At 45.4% G+C, this 15,477-nt stretch overlaps 3 protein-coding genes across 5 annotated transcripts in view; 1 reads left to right on the top strand and 2 right to left on the bottom strand.

Annotated features, from left to right (window-relative positions):
* Positions 1–65: 65 nt before the first annotated feature.
* DERPC (DERPC proline and glycine rich nuclear protein) lies at positions 66–2,522 on the bottom strand (the record flags this gene model as incomplete). Its single annotated transcript, XM_082711738.1, has 1 exon — positions 66–2,522. The coding sequence occupies one exon, from the start codon at positions 2,520–2,522 to the stop codon at positions 900–902; it is 1,623 nt and encodes a 540-aa protein (XP_082567864.1). The 3' UTR covers positions 66–899.
* Positions 66–11,121, bottom strand: CHTF8 (chromosome transmission fidelity factor 8). The gene is made up of 4 exons (XM_082711771.1): positions 11,048–11,121; positions 3,525–3,582; positions 3,146–3,263; positions 66–2,743 (listed from the first exon to the last, which is right to left on the bottom strand). The coding sequence occupies exons 2-4, from the start codon at positions 3,545–3,547 to the stop codon at positions 2,519–2,521; spliced, it is 366 nt and encodes a 121-aa protein (XP_082567897.1). The 5' UTR covers positions 3,548–3,582; positions 11,048–11,121; the 3' UTR covers positions 66–2,518.
* The window catches only part of UTP4 (UTP4 small subunit processome component), a gene marked incomplete at its 5' end in the record, with an annotated part of 37,270 nt that continues 32,845 nt past the window's right edge, over positions 11,053–15,477 (top strand). For 2 of the 3 annotated variants that reach the window (XR_014305807.1, XM_082711697.1), the window contains 2 exons: positions 11,053–11,236; positions 12,452–12,612. Coding sequence is in view for 2 of the 3 variants with exons in the window: in XM_082711697.1 (XP_082567823.1) it covers positions 11,053–11,236; positions 12,452–12,612 (345 nt within the window). Of the gene's footprint in view, positions 11,241–12,451; positions 12,613–15,477 lie in introns of all 3 variants that reach the window. The other variant, XM_082711698.1, reaches the window with a different exon arrangement.

The following is a 15,477-nucleotide window of genomic DNA, read 5'->3' as shown; positions in this document are numbered from 1 at the left end:
AACAATGAAAAGCAGAAAATATTCTTTCCTGTGGGAATAGGTAACGAAATGGAGTGACATCGGCAGCCCTGTCATCCCATTTATTAAAGAAACGGTAAGAAAAGATACAAGCAGGAAAAACACCAACCATCCTTTCACGTCAGGCTGAACGAAGCACAGTGATTTCTCCCCTTTCTCCCCCCACCCCCCCACCCCAATTCCCATCCATATCAGTTTAAATTTTGAGGTTCTTTGATCAGAGTACTAGTGGAGAGGAGTTAGATGAGTGATGGAGCCTTGACTCTGGCCTCCTCTAAGTCCCAGGAGAAGGAAGCTGCAGGCCCAGTCAATCAAGCAGACATTGTATTTGGTGGGTCTTTAATGTGGTTGCCCACCTCCCTGTTCTGTGTTCAAGCCCCCAGGGAAAGGTATGGCAGTAGAGGATGACCAGGTGCAAGCTGCCCAGGTCAGAACTGCTGAAGCATGGTCCGTTCACCAATGCAACATTTCTAGAGAGCAGTGAGCTGATTCTCCAGTGGTGAGCAGGGGACTACATATGAACTGGGACCTGCAGGCCAATGTATCCCTGAGGAAAAGTCCACGTGAACAATTCAAGAAACCAGTTAAGAAACAAGGGGCAGGGGCAGAAAGCTGTGGGACAAATGCACAGCAGGCTTCTGGAGGGCTGGAGATCCTTTCTCTAAAGGCCAGGATCATTCCCACCTGTAGTAGTCCATCTCCCACATAGGACATTTCACCTTCAGTCAAGAAAGCAGAGGAAAAAGATGGCTCACCTGAACTTGAGCCCCAGCTATGTACTTCAGACGGTAGCTCAACATCTACCCTTTCACTTAAAACACAGCCCCTGCCCAGAACCACGGTGCTTGAAAACCAAAGTGGTCCTGGAGAGAAAACGGTGTTTAAGGGGGTAACATCCCATTTGGGTACATTGCAGCCATTGGACCCCCTGGTCTGGGGAAAGCAGCTGGGTTTGTGCCAGGGAGGCTCCCCACTCTAGGAAATGGGACCAAAGTCTTGCTCACAGGGCCATTCATCCTTGGAAAGGAAGATGGGTTTAGACCCAGGGTCCCAGTTGGCCTTGCAAAAGGACCTGGGTTGATACCCACAGGGCCTGCTGGAGAAGAGCCCAGGGGCCCAGGAGCTGACCTGGGGAAATTAACCTGACCAGGTCCTAATGGGCCAGTAGACCTTGGGAAGGCAGCCGGACTTGGACCCTGTAAGCCACTGGCCCTTGGGAAGTTAGCTGGGTTGGGGCCTAGTGGCCCAGAGGTTCTTGGGAAAATTGCTGGGCTTGAGCCCTGGAGGCCAGCAGACCTCTGGAAGGTAGATGGATTTGAAGCCAATGTGCCAGAGGACTGAGAGAAGGAAACTGGATTCAGCCCCCCTGAACTTGTCCCCCTTGGAAAGGGATTAGCATTTACCCCCATGGGCCCAGCTGGCCTTGAAAAATGAGCTGAATTAGGACCTAGGGGGCCAGGAGCTCTGGACATGGGAGATGGGTTTGGCCCAGGAAGGCCAATTCCCCGAGAGACAGGACCCGAGTTTGGGCCTATGGGTCCAGGTACTCTTGCCATAGAGGATGGGCTTGTGCCCATGTTTCCAGAAGCCTGTGAGAAAGCAGCTGAATTTGCTCCTAAAAGACCTGCTGCTCTTAGAATGGGGGCAAGATCTAGGCCTTGAGGTCCAGCCATTCTTAAGTTAAGACCAGATCCTGTGCCCAGGAGGCCACCTGCTCTGGTATCCATATTAGGGCCTGGGCCCAGGCCACCTGCCCTTGGGTTGGGCCCAAGACCTGGGCCCAGGCCACCAGCCCTTGGGCTGGGCCCAAGACCTGGGCCTGGAAACATACCCGACCTCGGGGCAGGGTTTGTACTAACAAACCCTGACCTCAGATTAGGACTTGGTCCTGGTCCCAGGCCAACGGGCCTAGGATTAGGAGGACCATTCCCAGAAGTCAATAGGACACCTGCTCTCAGGTTGGGCCCAGACCCAGGGCCCATAGGGCCACCACTTCTGGAGTCAGGACCTGTTCCCAGGAGACCACCGGACCTTGGGTTAGACATAGGACCTGGCCCTGGAAGACCCCCTAACCTTGGGTTAGACAGAGGCCCTGGACCTGGAAGAGCCCCTGCCCTAGGATTTAGGGATGGCCCTGGGCCTGGGCCCAAGAGGCCACCAGGCCTTGGGAAAGAAACTGCACCTGCACCAGCGGGATTCATCCCTCTTGGAAAAGAAGCCATGCTTGGGTCACGAGCACCAGCAGGGAAAGGTGCTGGATTTGAAGCCAATGAGCCTGATGAGGTTGGAAAAGGCGAAGGGTTCCTTGGAAATGGGGCCAGATTTCCACCAAGAGAACTGGATGCCATAAGGAAGGGATCAGAATTCATGCCTAGCGGGTGGCCTGTGTTCAAAACAGGACCACCCTGTGGTCCCATGGAACCGTCGAGCCGTCCTCGAGGTGGCAACTGAGCACGAGTCCAAGGAGTTGGCCGCTCTCTAGGGAAAATCCGGGGTTCTTTCATACTTTCTTGGGGACGTTGGTGATAATGGGTTTGGGGCGAGTTTTGAAAAGGATCTTGTTTTTGATGAGTGCTGTCACCAGGTACCGGGTGCCAGTCTTGCAGCCAAGCTCATCAGAGTCCTGCTCCCCAGGAGTGTGTTTGACAAGGACAGCAAAAGGTTTCTCCAGATGGATGATTTTTCCATACAGGATATGATGCCCCACGATCAGCACAGGGATTCCCTTTGGCAGAACAAGAATGAAATGCCTGAGGTTCAGGGCAAGGTCATAACACTCAGGTGCCTTCTAGAGATGCTCTTGGCGAGCAATACTGGCACCTCCACTCCCTGGCATGACTCTACTGCTGTTTAAGAGCCATATCAGACAACCACCCTCATACCCTTTTTACTCTTCCTAGCCCCAGGTAAGAGAATTTCCTCTTTTTAGAACTGTGATTTTTCCAGATTCCCCAAAGCTAAGTTTCCCTGCCATTGCAGGGGTCAGGGGAGAACAAGCAGAGAGCTTAGATTAGCTAGACCTCGAATAACAAACCTGAGGGCAGTCCTCACTCTGGGTCCTGGGAGCACCACCTTGGTGTAGCTTGCTTTCCTGAGGCATTAGGCAGGGAAAGAAAAGTCCCCTCACCTCAGTGGTGTAATGTAGGTCTCCCAGGAGGTTTCCAGCTAATCCAGTGCTGTAGCGAGCCTCGATCTCCCCCTGTAGCTCCATCAGCACCCATTCTGCCAGGCCTCCAGCCCCAGCACTGCAAGCAAAGGGCTGGCGGTTACAATATTTTTGAGGGGTGAAGGATGAATAGTGTCCTACACCACCATTCAAGGCCCAAAGGAACTCCTTGCTGAGCACAAGTTCTTGGGAAATTAGGCAGTGCTAGGCACTGATCTACAGACGAAATGCAAGGATGTGTGCAATGCACCTGAGGACCCTGATTCTTCTAGGAAAATGTCAAACCTACGTAACACCCTCATCATTCGAGCTAAACAAAAGAGTCTCAAAACGTACTCACCTGGAAATAACAATTTGCACCATGAGCTTTCCGTCTTTAAAAAGCAACTGAAAGTAAGCTGTAGAGGAAAAACAAATTTAGGATAATAATAATGATAGCTAATACTTATCATGTACTGTGTGTGAAGCAGCTTTCTAAGTGCTTTAGACAGGTTTTATTTCATTTCCCTAAAAATGTTATATAAGTAGTAGATGTTTTTTATTTGACACTGATACAACTGATAAAACATTGCTGAAGATCACCACGGGTCAATAATGCTATGGAAAGTAAGGTCATGTACTTACTAGTCAACGAGCCAGAACTTGAACATAAAATGTAACACTATAGCCCACACTGCTGACCACTATGCTAATCTGCCTTTCTCAAGAATGTTCTATTTTCTATTCTGCATGTTAAAAAAAAAAAAAAACCACACACACACACTAAAGAATTTGGGGCACTGGGGCACCAGGGTGGCTCAGTGGGTTAAAGCCTCTGCCTTTGGCTCAGGTCATGATCCCAGGGTCCTGGAATCGAGTCCCACATCGGGCTCTCTGTTCAGTGGGGAGCCTGCTTCCTCCTCTCTTTCTGCCTGCCTCTCTGCCTACTTGTGATCTCTGTCGAAAAAATAAAATCTTAAAAAAAGAAAAGAAAAAAAGAATTTGGGGCACATGGGTGGTTCAGTGGGTTTTAAGCCTCTGCCTTCAGCTCAGGTCATTATCTCAGGGTCCTGGGATCGAGACCCGCATCAGGATCTCTGCCTGCGTCTCTGCCTACTTGTGATATTTGTCAAATAAATAAAATCTTTAAAAACAAAACAAAAAACAAAAAATTCATTTAGATTTTACTTTTCCCTTTGACACTCTAGTTGTCTTTCAAGGTTCAAGGGACCTCCTTTAACAAAAGCCAATTAGCAAAGTCCTTCAGGCAACTCTGGTGAATGGTAAGCAGCTATCTAACAAGACTCTCATTATATGCCTTGACTATCTTTCATTGAGGTATACCCAGACATTCAACTTTCATTTTACGCAACAGTACCACCTGGTGGCAAGTTTGTGGTACTCTAAACAAATGGCTAAAAAGATTATTTTTTGCCTGAGACAACTGGCTTCACTTGTCTGTCTTGGAACGGTGGATTCACAGGGGCCTGAGGGATGGGGGATCTAAACTACACGTACTGTATAAGTGTTTCCAATAAATCAATGGAACTCAGTGGAAAGTTGTTAGTCTAATGTCTGCCAATTGTAGCACTGTATGTTAATAGGTGCACAAGCTTAGCAAACACTGGATTAAAAAGTTAAACAGGTTTCTTGACTGATAATGTTAACCTTCATTTTGGATCTCCAGGGAAAAGTATATTGGCTTACAGGACAGCAGAACTTCTCTATTCTTGAGCACCAAATATCCCTTGGGAACACAAGGTCAGTCAATTCACTGGTCTTCAAATTCAAATATAAACAGTAGCTAAAACCTGCAGAATTTTTATTATGAATCAGATGCTGTACAGGTCTAAGAACCAAGGCCACCTGTCTTTATCTATACTCATAATCAATATGTTCCCAAAAGAACGTATCCCAAAAGAAAACCTACACTCCCAAAAGAAAACCAAGCACTAGTGAGAATGAAATACATCAAAGCATCAGGCAGGCACTGCAGACAGGAGAGCTGGTCGGAAGCACAATGGTGGATCAAGAAGGCCTCTGTAAGTCAGACGTGATTTTTTTGTTGTTTTGTTTTTAAAGATTTTATTTATTTGCCAGAGAGAGAGAGAGAAAGCGAGTACACACAAGTAGGCAGAGGCAGGCAGAGGCAGCGAGAGAAGCAGGTTCCCTGCCGAGCAAGGAGCCCAATATGGACTCGATCCCATGACCCCAGGATTATGACCTCAGTGGAAGGCAGCGGCTTAACCCACTTAGCCACCCAGACATCCCTGTAAGTCAGACGTTTTGAGAATAAATATGGGGGCTCAAGGGCAAAGGTCTTGTGACAAGATAGGGAGTCCCTAAAATACATCTACTGAACCAAAAGCACTTTTAAAATTCTTCTAAGGTTTCTTGAAAAAAGGATTACAATTTAAAATCAGAAGACTTAAAAGTCAGGTTCCAGCCTGTAAGTGTAGAACTTTTCACTGTGTCATCATACGCAAGTCACCATAGGGCTAACACCTAGATTATCTGACTCATCAAACTACTGTGAAGACCATATATATGCAAAATGGTTTAAAGACAGCAGCTTTTTGTTTTTTTTAGAGAATGGAAAAAGCAAATTGGTATTTCCACACTATAATTTTGACTATAATTTAGAGAATGGTAGGTATGTTTTAGCCATGAATCAAAAAAACCTCAGTAACTAGAAACTGAAGTTGGAAAGTTTCTAAAGGTTAACATGCATACAGACTAAAGGGTTCTTATATCTAAGCCCCTGATGACTGATAATGCACTAAATGTTTCTTGATGGATATAGTTATAGTAATACATAGGTAGTTTCTGAGAAGCAATTAAGTGTTCACACAGATAAACAAGTTCTACGAAGACCACAACAGGGAAGGAAATCAATCTCTAAGGCCTTTGGAAACACGTCTGAGAGGAGTACCTATAGACTGTTTAAGGGCGATGCAGAGATATTTTCAGTGCATTCCACATTTCCTGGACAGCTTCCTGTTGGAACAGGAATTCACAACGTGGCCCAAGGGGGCAAAGGAAAACAGATGTCTGAGAGCTGGATCAGAAAAGCTTTACCCACTTATATAGGAGGTCCTGCCTCAGAAGATCTCTAGATACTGGCAAACATCTAGGAACGCTCCTGAAAATACAAATTCTGGGGCCTACATGTTCACCATTCTGCTGCTGTCCCTAGTCAGAGTGGTCAGACATATGCTAGTCCCACTGGGAAGCTGCAGCTATGAACACAAATGAAGTTTAGACCCACTTGTAAGGGTCTAGCTCACAGGAACCTGTAGACCGGCCTGGCTACATTAATGTACATGGGAGTGTATTTACTGAGTTAGTAAGAAAGAACAGAAGGCATTCTTTTAGCAAATTTTAAAATTCCACTTTAGGGGTGTCTGGCTAGGGCAGTTAAATGTCCAGCTCAGGTCATGATTATCACGATTGTGAGACTGAGCCCCATGTTCAGCAGAGAATCTACTTGAGTCTCCCTTCCAAAAAAAAGATTCTCTCTTCCTCTCTGCCCCTCCCACTCATGCATGCATGCTCTCTCAAACAAATCTTTAAAATTCTACTTTAATGCCTTAAAATAGGCTATCACCTGAATTTTATTATTCCTTTTTTTGCTCCTTGAGGTACTACTCTAGGCAACTGTTCTCAGGGCCAGAGTAGGTAGGTATACCTGGGGTACTTCACTGAGAACACACCTGATGGCAGGGACAGCGAATGTGTATTTCACTTAATGTAGAGTTGACTAAGAAGAATCTGTAACATGCAGCCCAATCTGTCCCTATACCCTTGTCAGTAGGTAGGCAGTAGGAAAACGAAGAGGTGGAGTAGCGCGTAATACAAATCAAATCCTACTAGTAATAACAAACGTAACATTATATTTCCTATAAAACAAAACAAAACAAAATCCTAAGTCTTCAGTCTCAGCTAAGTCCAACAATGAAGACAAGTAGAACAATTTCTACATGTTCGTTCTAAGATACTGCTTGTACAAAAACTGCAGATTAAAAACACATGAAGACACAGCCTGAAAAATAAATCATGAAACTAAAAGGAGTCAATGGAAGAGTTTGCTTAGCACCTCTCTCAAGAGTTTAATCCCAGATTTGGTGATGACCAACTTCTCCACAGGTAAAGAACACTAACTCTAGGCTGACAGTATGTGTAACTGTAGAGCCAAGGAAAAAATTTGGCAATGTCACTTTTTGAAATACATTTAATTCACTGTACTTCAGAGTGGAGTCTCACCGGCCGTAACTAGTGGAGACCTGGAGCAAGGAAAGTGGGGGAAAACCCCCAAACTTCTTTCTCCTGAAATGATTTCAACTCCTTCCACCCCCATCTGTCAAAAAAGGAGGACATTTTTTCCTGTTTAATTTTTTGGGCCTTCACATCACCAAATAAACAATCCAGTTTTATAGTCTTAACTTAGTCAAAAGCAAACTTTTCCTAACGTACTTTATATATCTTAATTAACACTCAATATTTTCCTGTTTAAAGAAAAAAAAAAAAGGTCTTTTCTGGGGCTTCAAATTTGTAGAAACGGCTTGCTCCAGATCATCCTGTCTTAAGATATGGAGGTCCTGCATAAAGTCAACACACTACTGCTTCTCAGGACAGTGGTCCAAGTAACTGTAAGACCCCAAACAAACTACAGCACAGCAAAAGAATCAGCATTTCAAAACCAAACCAGAGTCACAATGGAACCCTACCCAAAACTCAAAAGATTGAAGTGGGAACTGTATCAATCTGGGACATACCTTATTTAACTGTCCTTTGACTTCTACCTCTGTTTTGAATTTAGTTACTATTATAGTTATTATGAAAAACCTGAAAAAAAAAGCCCGAAAAAAATCAGAGTACAAATACAATTTGAGAAGAAAAACCCAGGCAGAGCATTATAATACAAAAATTTCATTTCTCCCATAGCTAAACTTCTGTGGACACTTAATCTGATTTTCTCCTTTCATTGCTGAGATCAATTTTAATGATGTAAGCACTCTTATTCCCATTTTACAGATGAGGAAACATGCACTAACGGTTAAGTAACTGGTCACGTACCTAGGAAGTGGGATGGGAAGGAACCTTAACCCCTCCATAATATGGCATCTCCGGCAGTCTTCTCCCACAGCCCCTCAAACACATTTCTGTATAACTTCTGATTACAAAGATCAGCCTTTCTCATTTCTACAAAATGGCATGTAAGTAACCTATACAACTACCAGCTAAAGTACCTATTGCATCTCTGGGGTAGGCAATCAAAAACAAACAAGACTTTTTATCATATTCAATTGATGAGATTTAGATTTTGAAAACCAAGTATTAGGCAAAATAAACGGAGAACATTCTTTGTCACTGATTCATTTTAATCTTCAACAAAATTCAGTCTCTTAGAATTTGCTTTCTGCATTGTTAAATGTTGAACTGTTAAAAGATTAGTAATGTCTTACAACAGAATTAATGAGCAATGATCCTCATAATGGTAACTGCCCCCAAAATATAATGTGGCAGAAGTATTGTATGGACCCAATTAAACAGAACATATACAACTTTTACCCAAACAAGTGGACTCAATGGTGATTAAAAACAAATTTTACTAGAGCTAAGTAATAGCTTATAAATTTTCATTACGACCTTTCAATTCATCTTGTATTTTCTTAAGATAGCAAATAAAGGGGTTAACTTTACAATTCTTAACATAAAAATTCATTTTTTATTTAAAAAAATTAAACATATGACAAAAAGTTTTCACATTGCTAAACCCACACTTAACATTTACTGAGCTGTTATTCAGTCCCAGGGTCAGTTGTTTATGAATGCAGTTGAGAGCTCAACTTGTCAGACCTGGATTCTGTTACTTAGCCTATGTGTGACATGGGATTAATAATCTAACCTTTTAAGTTTCAATTTCCCCACTAATCAACTGGGCATAAGAAACTATCCCAAAGGGCTGTTGTGGAAACTTAATGAGGTTATGAATGGAAAGTCCTCAGCGTAGTGCCTAAAACATGGTAACATGGTAAGACTTTAGGATCAAACTATTACTGGCAGGGAACATGGCATTTTCTTAGTGTATGTTCAAAAGAGTTATCTAAATTCTATACTGAATAATCACTTTAATATTTATAGTACATTAAACCTTCCTACAAAAGCAGCAGGTTATCAGAGTAAAACCAGGTTTACATGATGGGAGAACAATTCAAACAGGACAGTCAAGTTTCACCAAACTGCTTCAAGGACTAAGTTCTAAAGTTTTCTTCTCTTTTCTCTAAAGACGACTATATTTCTATGTGCCTTTTCATCAAATGAACAATTCAGGAAATTTTCATATACAAATGAATCAGATTATTTTTATTAGCAGTGTTATTGTGGTTTGTTACTCAAGGGGATGGTCTAAGTTTCAAAGGGAAAATCTTGTCTCCTGACAGGCATATGTCATTAAGTACTAAAATTCTGTTTCCAAATGAGAAGCTTGCTCCCCTCCAAAAAGGGGCTATGGAGGGTAGGTGGAAATGAATGCTTCCAAACTTTTCATTAGTGAAGAGTGTGTTCAAAAACATGTGTGGATACTATGCATACACGTGATACTTTCCCATCACATTTTAGGATTCCCATGATGCGGGGAATCAATTACTGGTATTTGCAGACAATGGGTGGAAAAGATGGCTTCAGTCGATCTGAGTAACTCCAGTTTTCTCCATCTTCTGCTACTCTGCAGCCCCATCTCAACCCTTCCTTCTCTAACTGCGATGACCCCCTATCTTCCCCGCTCCTCCTTTCTAGCCTGGCTTGAGGTCTCACAGTATTCTGGATTCTCCTCCCACCGACCCCCATCTTCTCCACCCTCTCCCCCGGCCCCCTCCCATCCCTTCATTTGGAGCTACAAACACTTCCTATGTCTAGTCCCGCCCACTCTTTGGGACTTCTCAATCCGCTTCCCCTCTCTTCCCCAACCCCCTCCAATTCACCCCAGACTTTCGCTGGGACCTCCTACCAATCTATTTAACCCTTTCTCCTATCTCCCAAAGAAACTATTCTTTAAACTGCATTCTTCCACACCCCTCAAACCGTCCACCCTCCTCCCAAAGATTACTCTTTAAACGTTCTTCTACACCCTCACTCTCCAAATCGTTCCGTTCCCTCCTCAATCTCAAGTACTTAGCGCCTCCAGAACCCGAACCGTCCCCACTCTTTAGTCTCTCACTCCGCCCACAAAAGAACCTGGATCACTCTTCCTCCTAATCACCTTCCCAATTCTCTCTCCCAGCAGCTTCCCTCCGCGACTTAAAATGTCCCCTCGAACAAACCTCACATTCCTACACCCCCAGGCCCCCCTCTCCAAGTCCCCTCTCTGATATTCCCGCTATTTCCTGGGTTCCAGTTCTACCACATTCCCGCACACCTCACGTTCTGGACTCCCTCCCCACCCGGGGAAGAGCCCCTTCCCGCACGTACCTCGAGGTTCCGGCCCGCGCCGCCCCCTTCTCCGTCCTCCGCCCGCGCTCGGCCACCCTTTCCGCCCTTCTCACGCTCCGCCCCTCTCACTCCCTTCCTTCCCTCCGCCTTCCGTCTCTACACCACTCCCTTCCCCCCACAATTCCTGGCCCTCCCACCCCGGGGGGCCCCTCTGGGTTTGCCCCCACCTCTCCGCGGCTCTCCGCCTCCCCGCCCCCTTCCCCGCCGCCCCTCCCCCGGCCGCCCCTCCCCCGCCCGCTGCTCCCCGCCCCTCGGCTCGCCATTCTTCTCCACGAGCCGAGCGCCCCACCCGACCCAAGCTCCCTAGCTTCCCACTCCCTCGCACCCTCACCCCCATCCCCGACTCAGCCCTCGCTCCCCGCGGCCTCCCGCGCCCCCCGCCCGCGGCCTGACCTGCAATGGCGGCCGCCGAGCGCGGCGCCGCGCGGCCAACGGGCGACAACCGAACCTCCCGCCGCCGTCGCCGCCGCCGCGAGCACTGCCTGCGCACTTCCGGCCTTGCGCCGCAAGCACTTCCGGGGCAGAGCACGCGAGCGCGCGCGCACGTGGGGCCGCCGCTGAGAGGCGAGTCCCCATCCGTAGGTAGGTGAGTTGGGGAAGGGGTCTGGGAAGCTGTTGGGAGATAAAGGAATTTGATGGGGTGGGGCCTGCCCTAGGCCGGCGCCGGTGGAGCTCGCAGTTCCCCCTGTGCAGAGGCCTGATGGAGGCTACTCCGTAGATTTTTCAGAGAGGGAAGGGGCGGCGGAGTTGTAGCGCGCGCTTCCGACGCCCTTTTAGCCGGGCCGGGCCGGGCCAAACGCGTCTGCTCTGCCCGCGGCTTCCTAACCTTGAACGAAGAGTGAGGGCCGAACCAGAGTCGGCCCCTGTCTTCGTCGTATGTGTGTGTTTGCGGTGTCGGGGAGGGGATAGTTGACAGATGCCAGACTAAGTCCCGTTGCTTCCATTCCTTGAGGGGTTCTTGGTTCTGCCTGCCCCGTCGGCCTCACTTCACTACTTTAGCATGAGTCTGTAATTTGAAAACGTGTTGTAAAGTTAGGGAGAAGTGTTCGCTAAAATGCAGATGCCTAGTCCTCCTCCCCCACCCCCTTTCTCCCCCTACCAAGGGATTGGAACTCCGGAGCTGTGGAGTGGGGCCCAGAATCCTGCATTTAAAAAAACAAAAACAAAAACATTTTTCCAGTTAATTTTGATGGAGTTCTGCGGCCCGGATATCGAGAGACTTCGTTAGGCTGTTAGTATTTCTTGCTTCTTGAGAATGTTAATGGTGTTTACCCTCCTCTTCACACCCCACCCCCGCCAAGAAAGCTCACACACAAAAGAGAAAGGAGTATCTTAGTTTCTGTGCCCAAAACTGGTCAGCACGATGTGCCTCCCTTCCTTTATGTGTGCACTCCCAATTAGAGAACGAGGTTATTTTCAGTTTTATGTCACTCCTCTTTCCCAGAGTACTTTCTTCAGGTAATTGGCAGGTCATTGGCAGCATTGTTAAGAGTCTGGAACATGCTCTATATGTTGTTGATCTTTTCATTTTTAGCGGAAGCATCCTGTGCTTCTGGGGATGGTTTCATAGATTCTTGTGTGGGGTGTGAAAACATCGTTGTTTAGCTATTTAGAAGTGAACCTCAGTGAGATACAGTTGGACTCTTCCATCCAGCATGGTGATAGTAATAAATAATACACGTGAGATGCTGCTGTTAACACTAAGAAGAAACAATACATGTGATTTACTGCTGTTAACATTTATGCTGTTAACATTTACTGCTGTTAACAATAATGACTCTTTTTCCCTCCCAACAGGAATGGGTGAATTTAAGGTCCATCGAGTACGTTTCTTTAATTATATTCCATCAGGGATCCGCTGCGTGGCTTACAATAACCAGTCAAACAGATTGGCTGTTTCTCGAACAGATGGCACTGTGGAAATTTATAACTTGTCAGCAAACTACTTTCAGGAGAAAGTAAGTCATTTGGAAGCCTGATTTGGTGTTGCTGAGTTAATTTTCTTAAGTTCAGTTCTACATCTCATGTCTTTTGTATTCAAAGAGATCAAAAGTAAGTGACTCTCTCTGGAGTTGTTTAGAACTATGTAACTTGTGTAGTTAATATGCATTCTCTTGTCTGAGCTCAAAGTTTTGAGCTGTGTAATGTCAGAAAGATACTATCTAGGGGTTGTGGTGGCTCACTGTCATCTGGAAACAGATTTGCTGGATCTTTTGGGCACAACAAAAAAGGAAGCTGTTGGGGTGCCTGGGTGGCTCAGTCGGTTAAGTGCCTGCTTTCGGCTCAGGTCATGATCCCAGAGTCCTGGGATCAAGCCCCACATCGGGCTCTGTGCTCAGCAGGAAGCTTGCTTCTCCCTCCCACTGCCCCTGCTTGTGTTCCCTCTTGCTAGCTGTCTTTCTCTCTGTGTCAAATAAATTAATAAAATCTTAAAAAAAAACCAAAAAACTGGGGGGGAAGCTGTTAGGACCATTGCTTTATATCTGTCTCTGCACCACTGCAACTTTGATAAGGTGACATTTTCTGCTGGTGTTGTCAGTACCCATTTCATTGTCAATTCAGAAAGAAACATGAAACATCTTAGTATCAAACTTTCTGGTGACTTGATTATAGGAAGATTGATTTCTTTTTTTTTTTTTTTTTTTTTTTTAAAGATTTTGTTTATTTATTTGAGAGAGAGAAATCACAAGTAGATGGAGAGGCAGGCAGAGAGAGAGAGAGAGGGAAGCAGGCTCCCTGCTGAGCAGAGAGCCCGATGCGGGACTCGATCCCAGAACCCTGAGACCATGACCCGAGCTGAAGGCAGCGGCTTAACCCACTGAGCCACCCAGGCGCCCCGGAAGATTGATTTCTAAGTTCATTTGTCTGAGAGAATATAGACCTAATTGCCTATATGTGGGATTAAAGAGGAAAATACCGTTTGGGGGAATGCAGAGGGCTGTTAGAGCAGCATATTCTTCAAAGGCACTGATTACTGATTTCGGGTGCAACAATATAATTCATTTCACATTTATTGTGTTAAGCATCCTAGGCACTGAGTGGATGCCTGTGAACGGGTAGATAGATGAATTCAGTGCCCAGCAGCCTAGTACTTGGAATTTAGACATTCTGCAATTGTTTCTGAATGAGTGAGTGGCCAAGTATTAGGCATTATGACAAGTGTCAGAGGCCCTACCTTGAAGGAGCTCAGTGTCCAGTGGAGGAAATATGAGTATACAGTTTCCAAACAGTAGGTAAATTTTATGGTAAAGCTAAGCACAGACATAGAATCTTAGTGGAGCATTGCCTTACTCTGATGATGTGGGTTTAGGAATCCTGAAAAGGGATGACTTAATGGAGTTGACCCTGGAAGAACCGAAAAAGTTAAAAAATTGGTCATCATCGCAAATAGGTCAGATTCTATACTATGAAAAATGTGCTATTAGCTACTTGCTTGTTGCACTCTGGATATTTCTTGTCATTATGATGATTAAAATTATATAATAGTTCATATGTTTGTTTAATGTTTTTCTTCCCCACTAAACTTCAAATTGAGACTATGTCACTGGTATTGATATCTGTATTCCCATCATTTAGTAAGGGCCTAGTACAGAGCCACTCCTGAGTTAATACTTGTTTAAAGAGTATTTCAGTCATTCTTTACTGAGTGTCTCTTTTTTTTTTTTTAACTCTTCTTTTTTCAGCAGTAATTAACTCATTCTTATCTTTTGCTTTCTCCATAGTCTCTTCCCAACTATTGTTAACAACAGAGAGGAAAAATTGTACCTCTCGTGCTGAGCAGATTTAAGAATAAAATGCCTTGATATGTATGAAAACGTTTTTAAAAAAGATTTTATTTATTGGGTCGCCTGGGTGGCTTAGTGGCTTAAAGCCTCTCCCTTCGGCTCAGGTCATGATCCCAGGTCCTGGGATCGAGCCCCACTTCGGGCTCTCTGCTCCGCAGGGAGCCTGCTTCCTCCCCTCTCTCTCTCTGCCTCCCTCTCTGCCTACTTTTGATGTCTTTCTCTCTGTCAAATAAATAAAATCTTTTAAAAAAAAAAAAAACATTTATTTATTTAGAGGTGCCTGGGTGGCTCAGTGGGTTAGGCCTCTGCCTTCAGCTCAGGTCATGATCTTGGGGTCCTGGGATCGAGCCCCACGTCCGGCTCTCTGCTTGGCAGGGACCCTGCTTCCCCCTCTCTCATTTGACAGAGAGAGAGAAAGATCACAGGTAGGCAGAGAGGCAGGCAGAAGGAGAGAGGGATGCAGGCTTCCTGGTTGAGCAGAGAGCCTGATGCCGGGCTTGATCCCAGGACCCCAAGACCATGACCTGAGCCGAAGGCAGAGGCCTAACCCACTGAGCCACCCAGGCACCCCAACTCTGAAAACTCTTTTAAGTGTTAAGAAAACACTTAGAAATCCGGGACTTGAATGAAACACTGGATTGAGCTACGTTGTTTATTATTTTTAAATTTTTTATTTTAAAAGGTTATTCCTTTTTTTTTTTTTAATTTAGTGATCTCTACATCCTCCCAATGTGGGGCTCAAATTCACGACCTTGAAATCAAGAGTCTCATGCTCTTCTGACTGAGCCAGCCAGGTGCCCTCATTTATTTTATTTTAAAAAAATTTTAGGGGTGCCTGAGTGCCTGTATGCCCTTGGCTCAGGTTGTGATCCCAGGGTGCTGGGATCGAACCCCACATTGGGCTCCCTGCTCAGCGGGAAGCCTGCTTCTCTCTTTCCTACTCCCGCCGCTTGTGTTCCCTTTCTCGCTATCTCTCTCTCTCTATATTAAATAAATAAAATTAAAAAAAAAAATTTTAATGGTAGAATTGACACTATA

The sequence above is a fragment of the Mustela nivalis genome (assembly GCF_964662115.1).
Source record: "Mustela nivalis genome assembly, chromosome: 18".
Taxonomy (NCBI): domain Eukaryota; kingdom Metazoa; phylum Chordata; class Mammalia; order Carnivora; family Mustelidae; genus Mustela; species Mustela nivalis.
Note: the sequence above shows the minus strand (reverse complement) of the source record. Positions and strands in the feature narration are given on the sequence as shown.

Excerpts from the sequence above, each read along its gene's own strand:
- CHTF8 (XM_082711771.1), bottom strand. The coding sequence starts at position 3,547 with ATGGTGCAAATTGTTATTTCCAG. Across the intron at positions 3,264-3,524 it reads GTGCAAATTGTTATTTCCAG|TGCTGGGGCTGGAGGCCTGG; the intron begins GTGAGTACGTTT and ends CTTTGCTTGCAG. Across the intron at positions 2,744-3,145 it reads ACCTACATTACACCACTGAG|GGAATCCCTGTGCTGATCGT; the intron begins GTGAGGGGACTT and ends GTTCTGCCAAAG.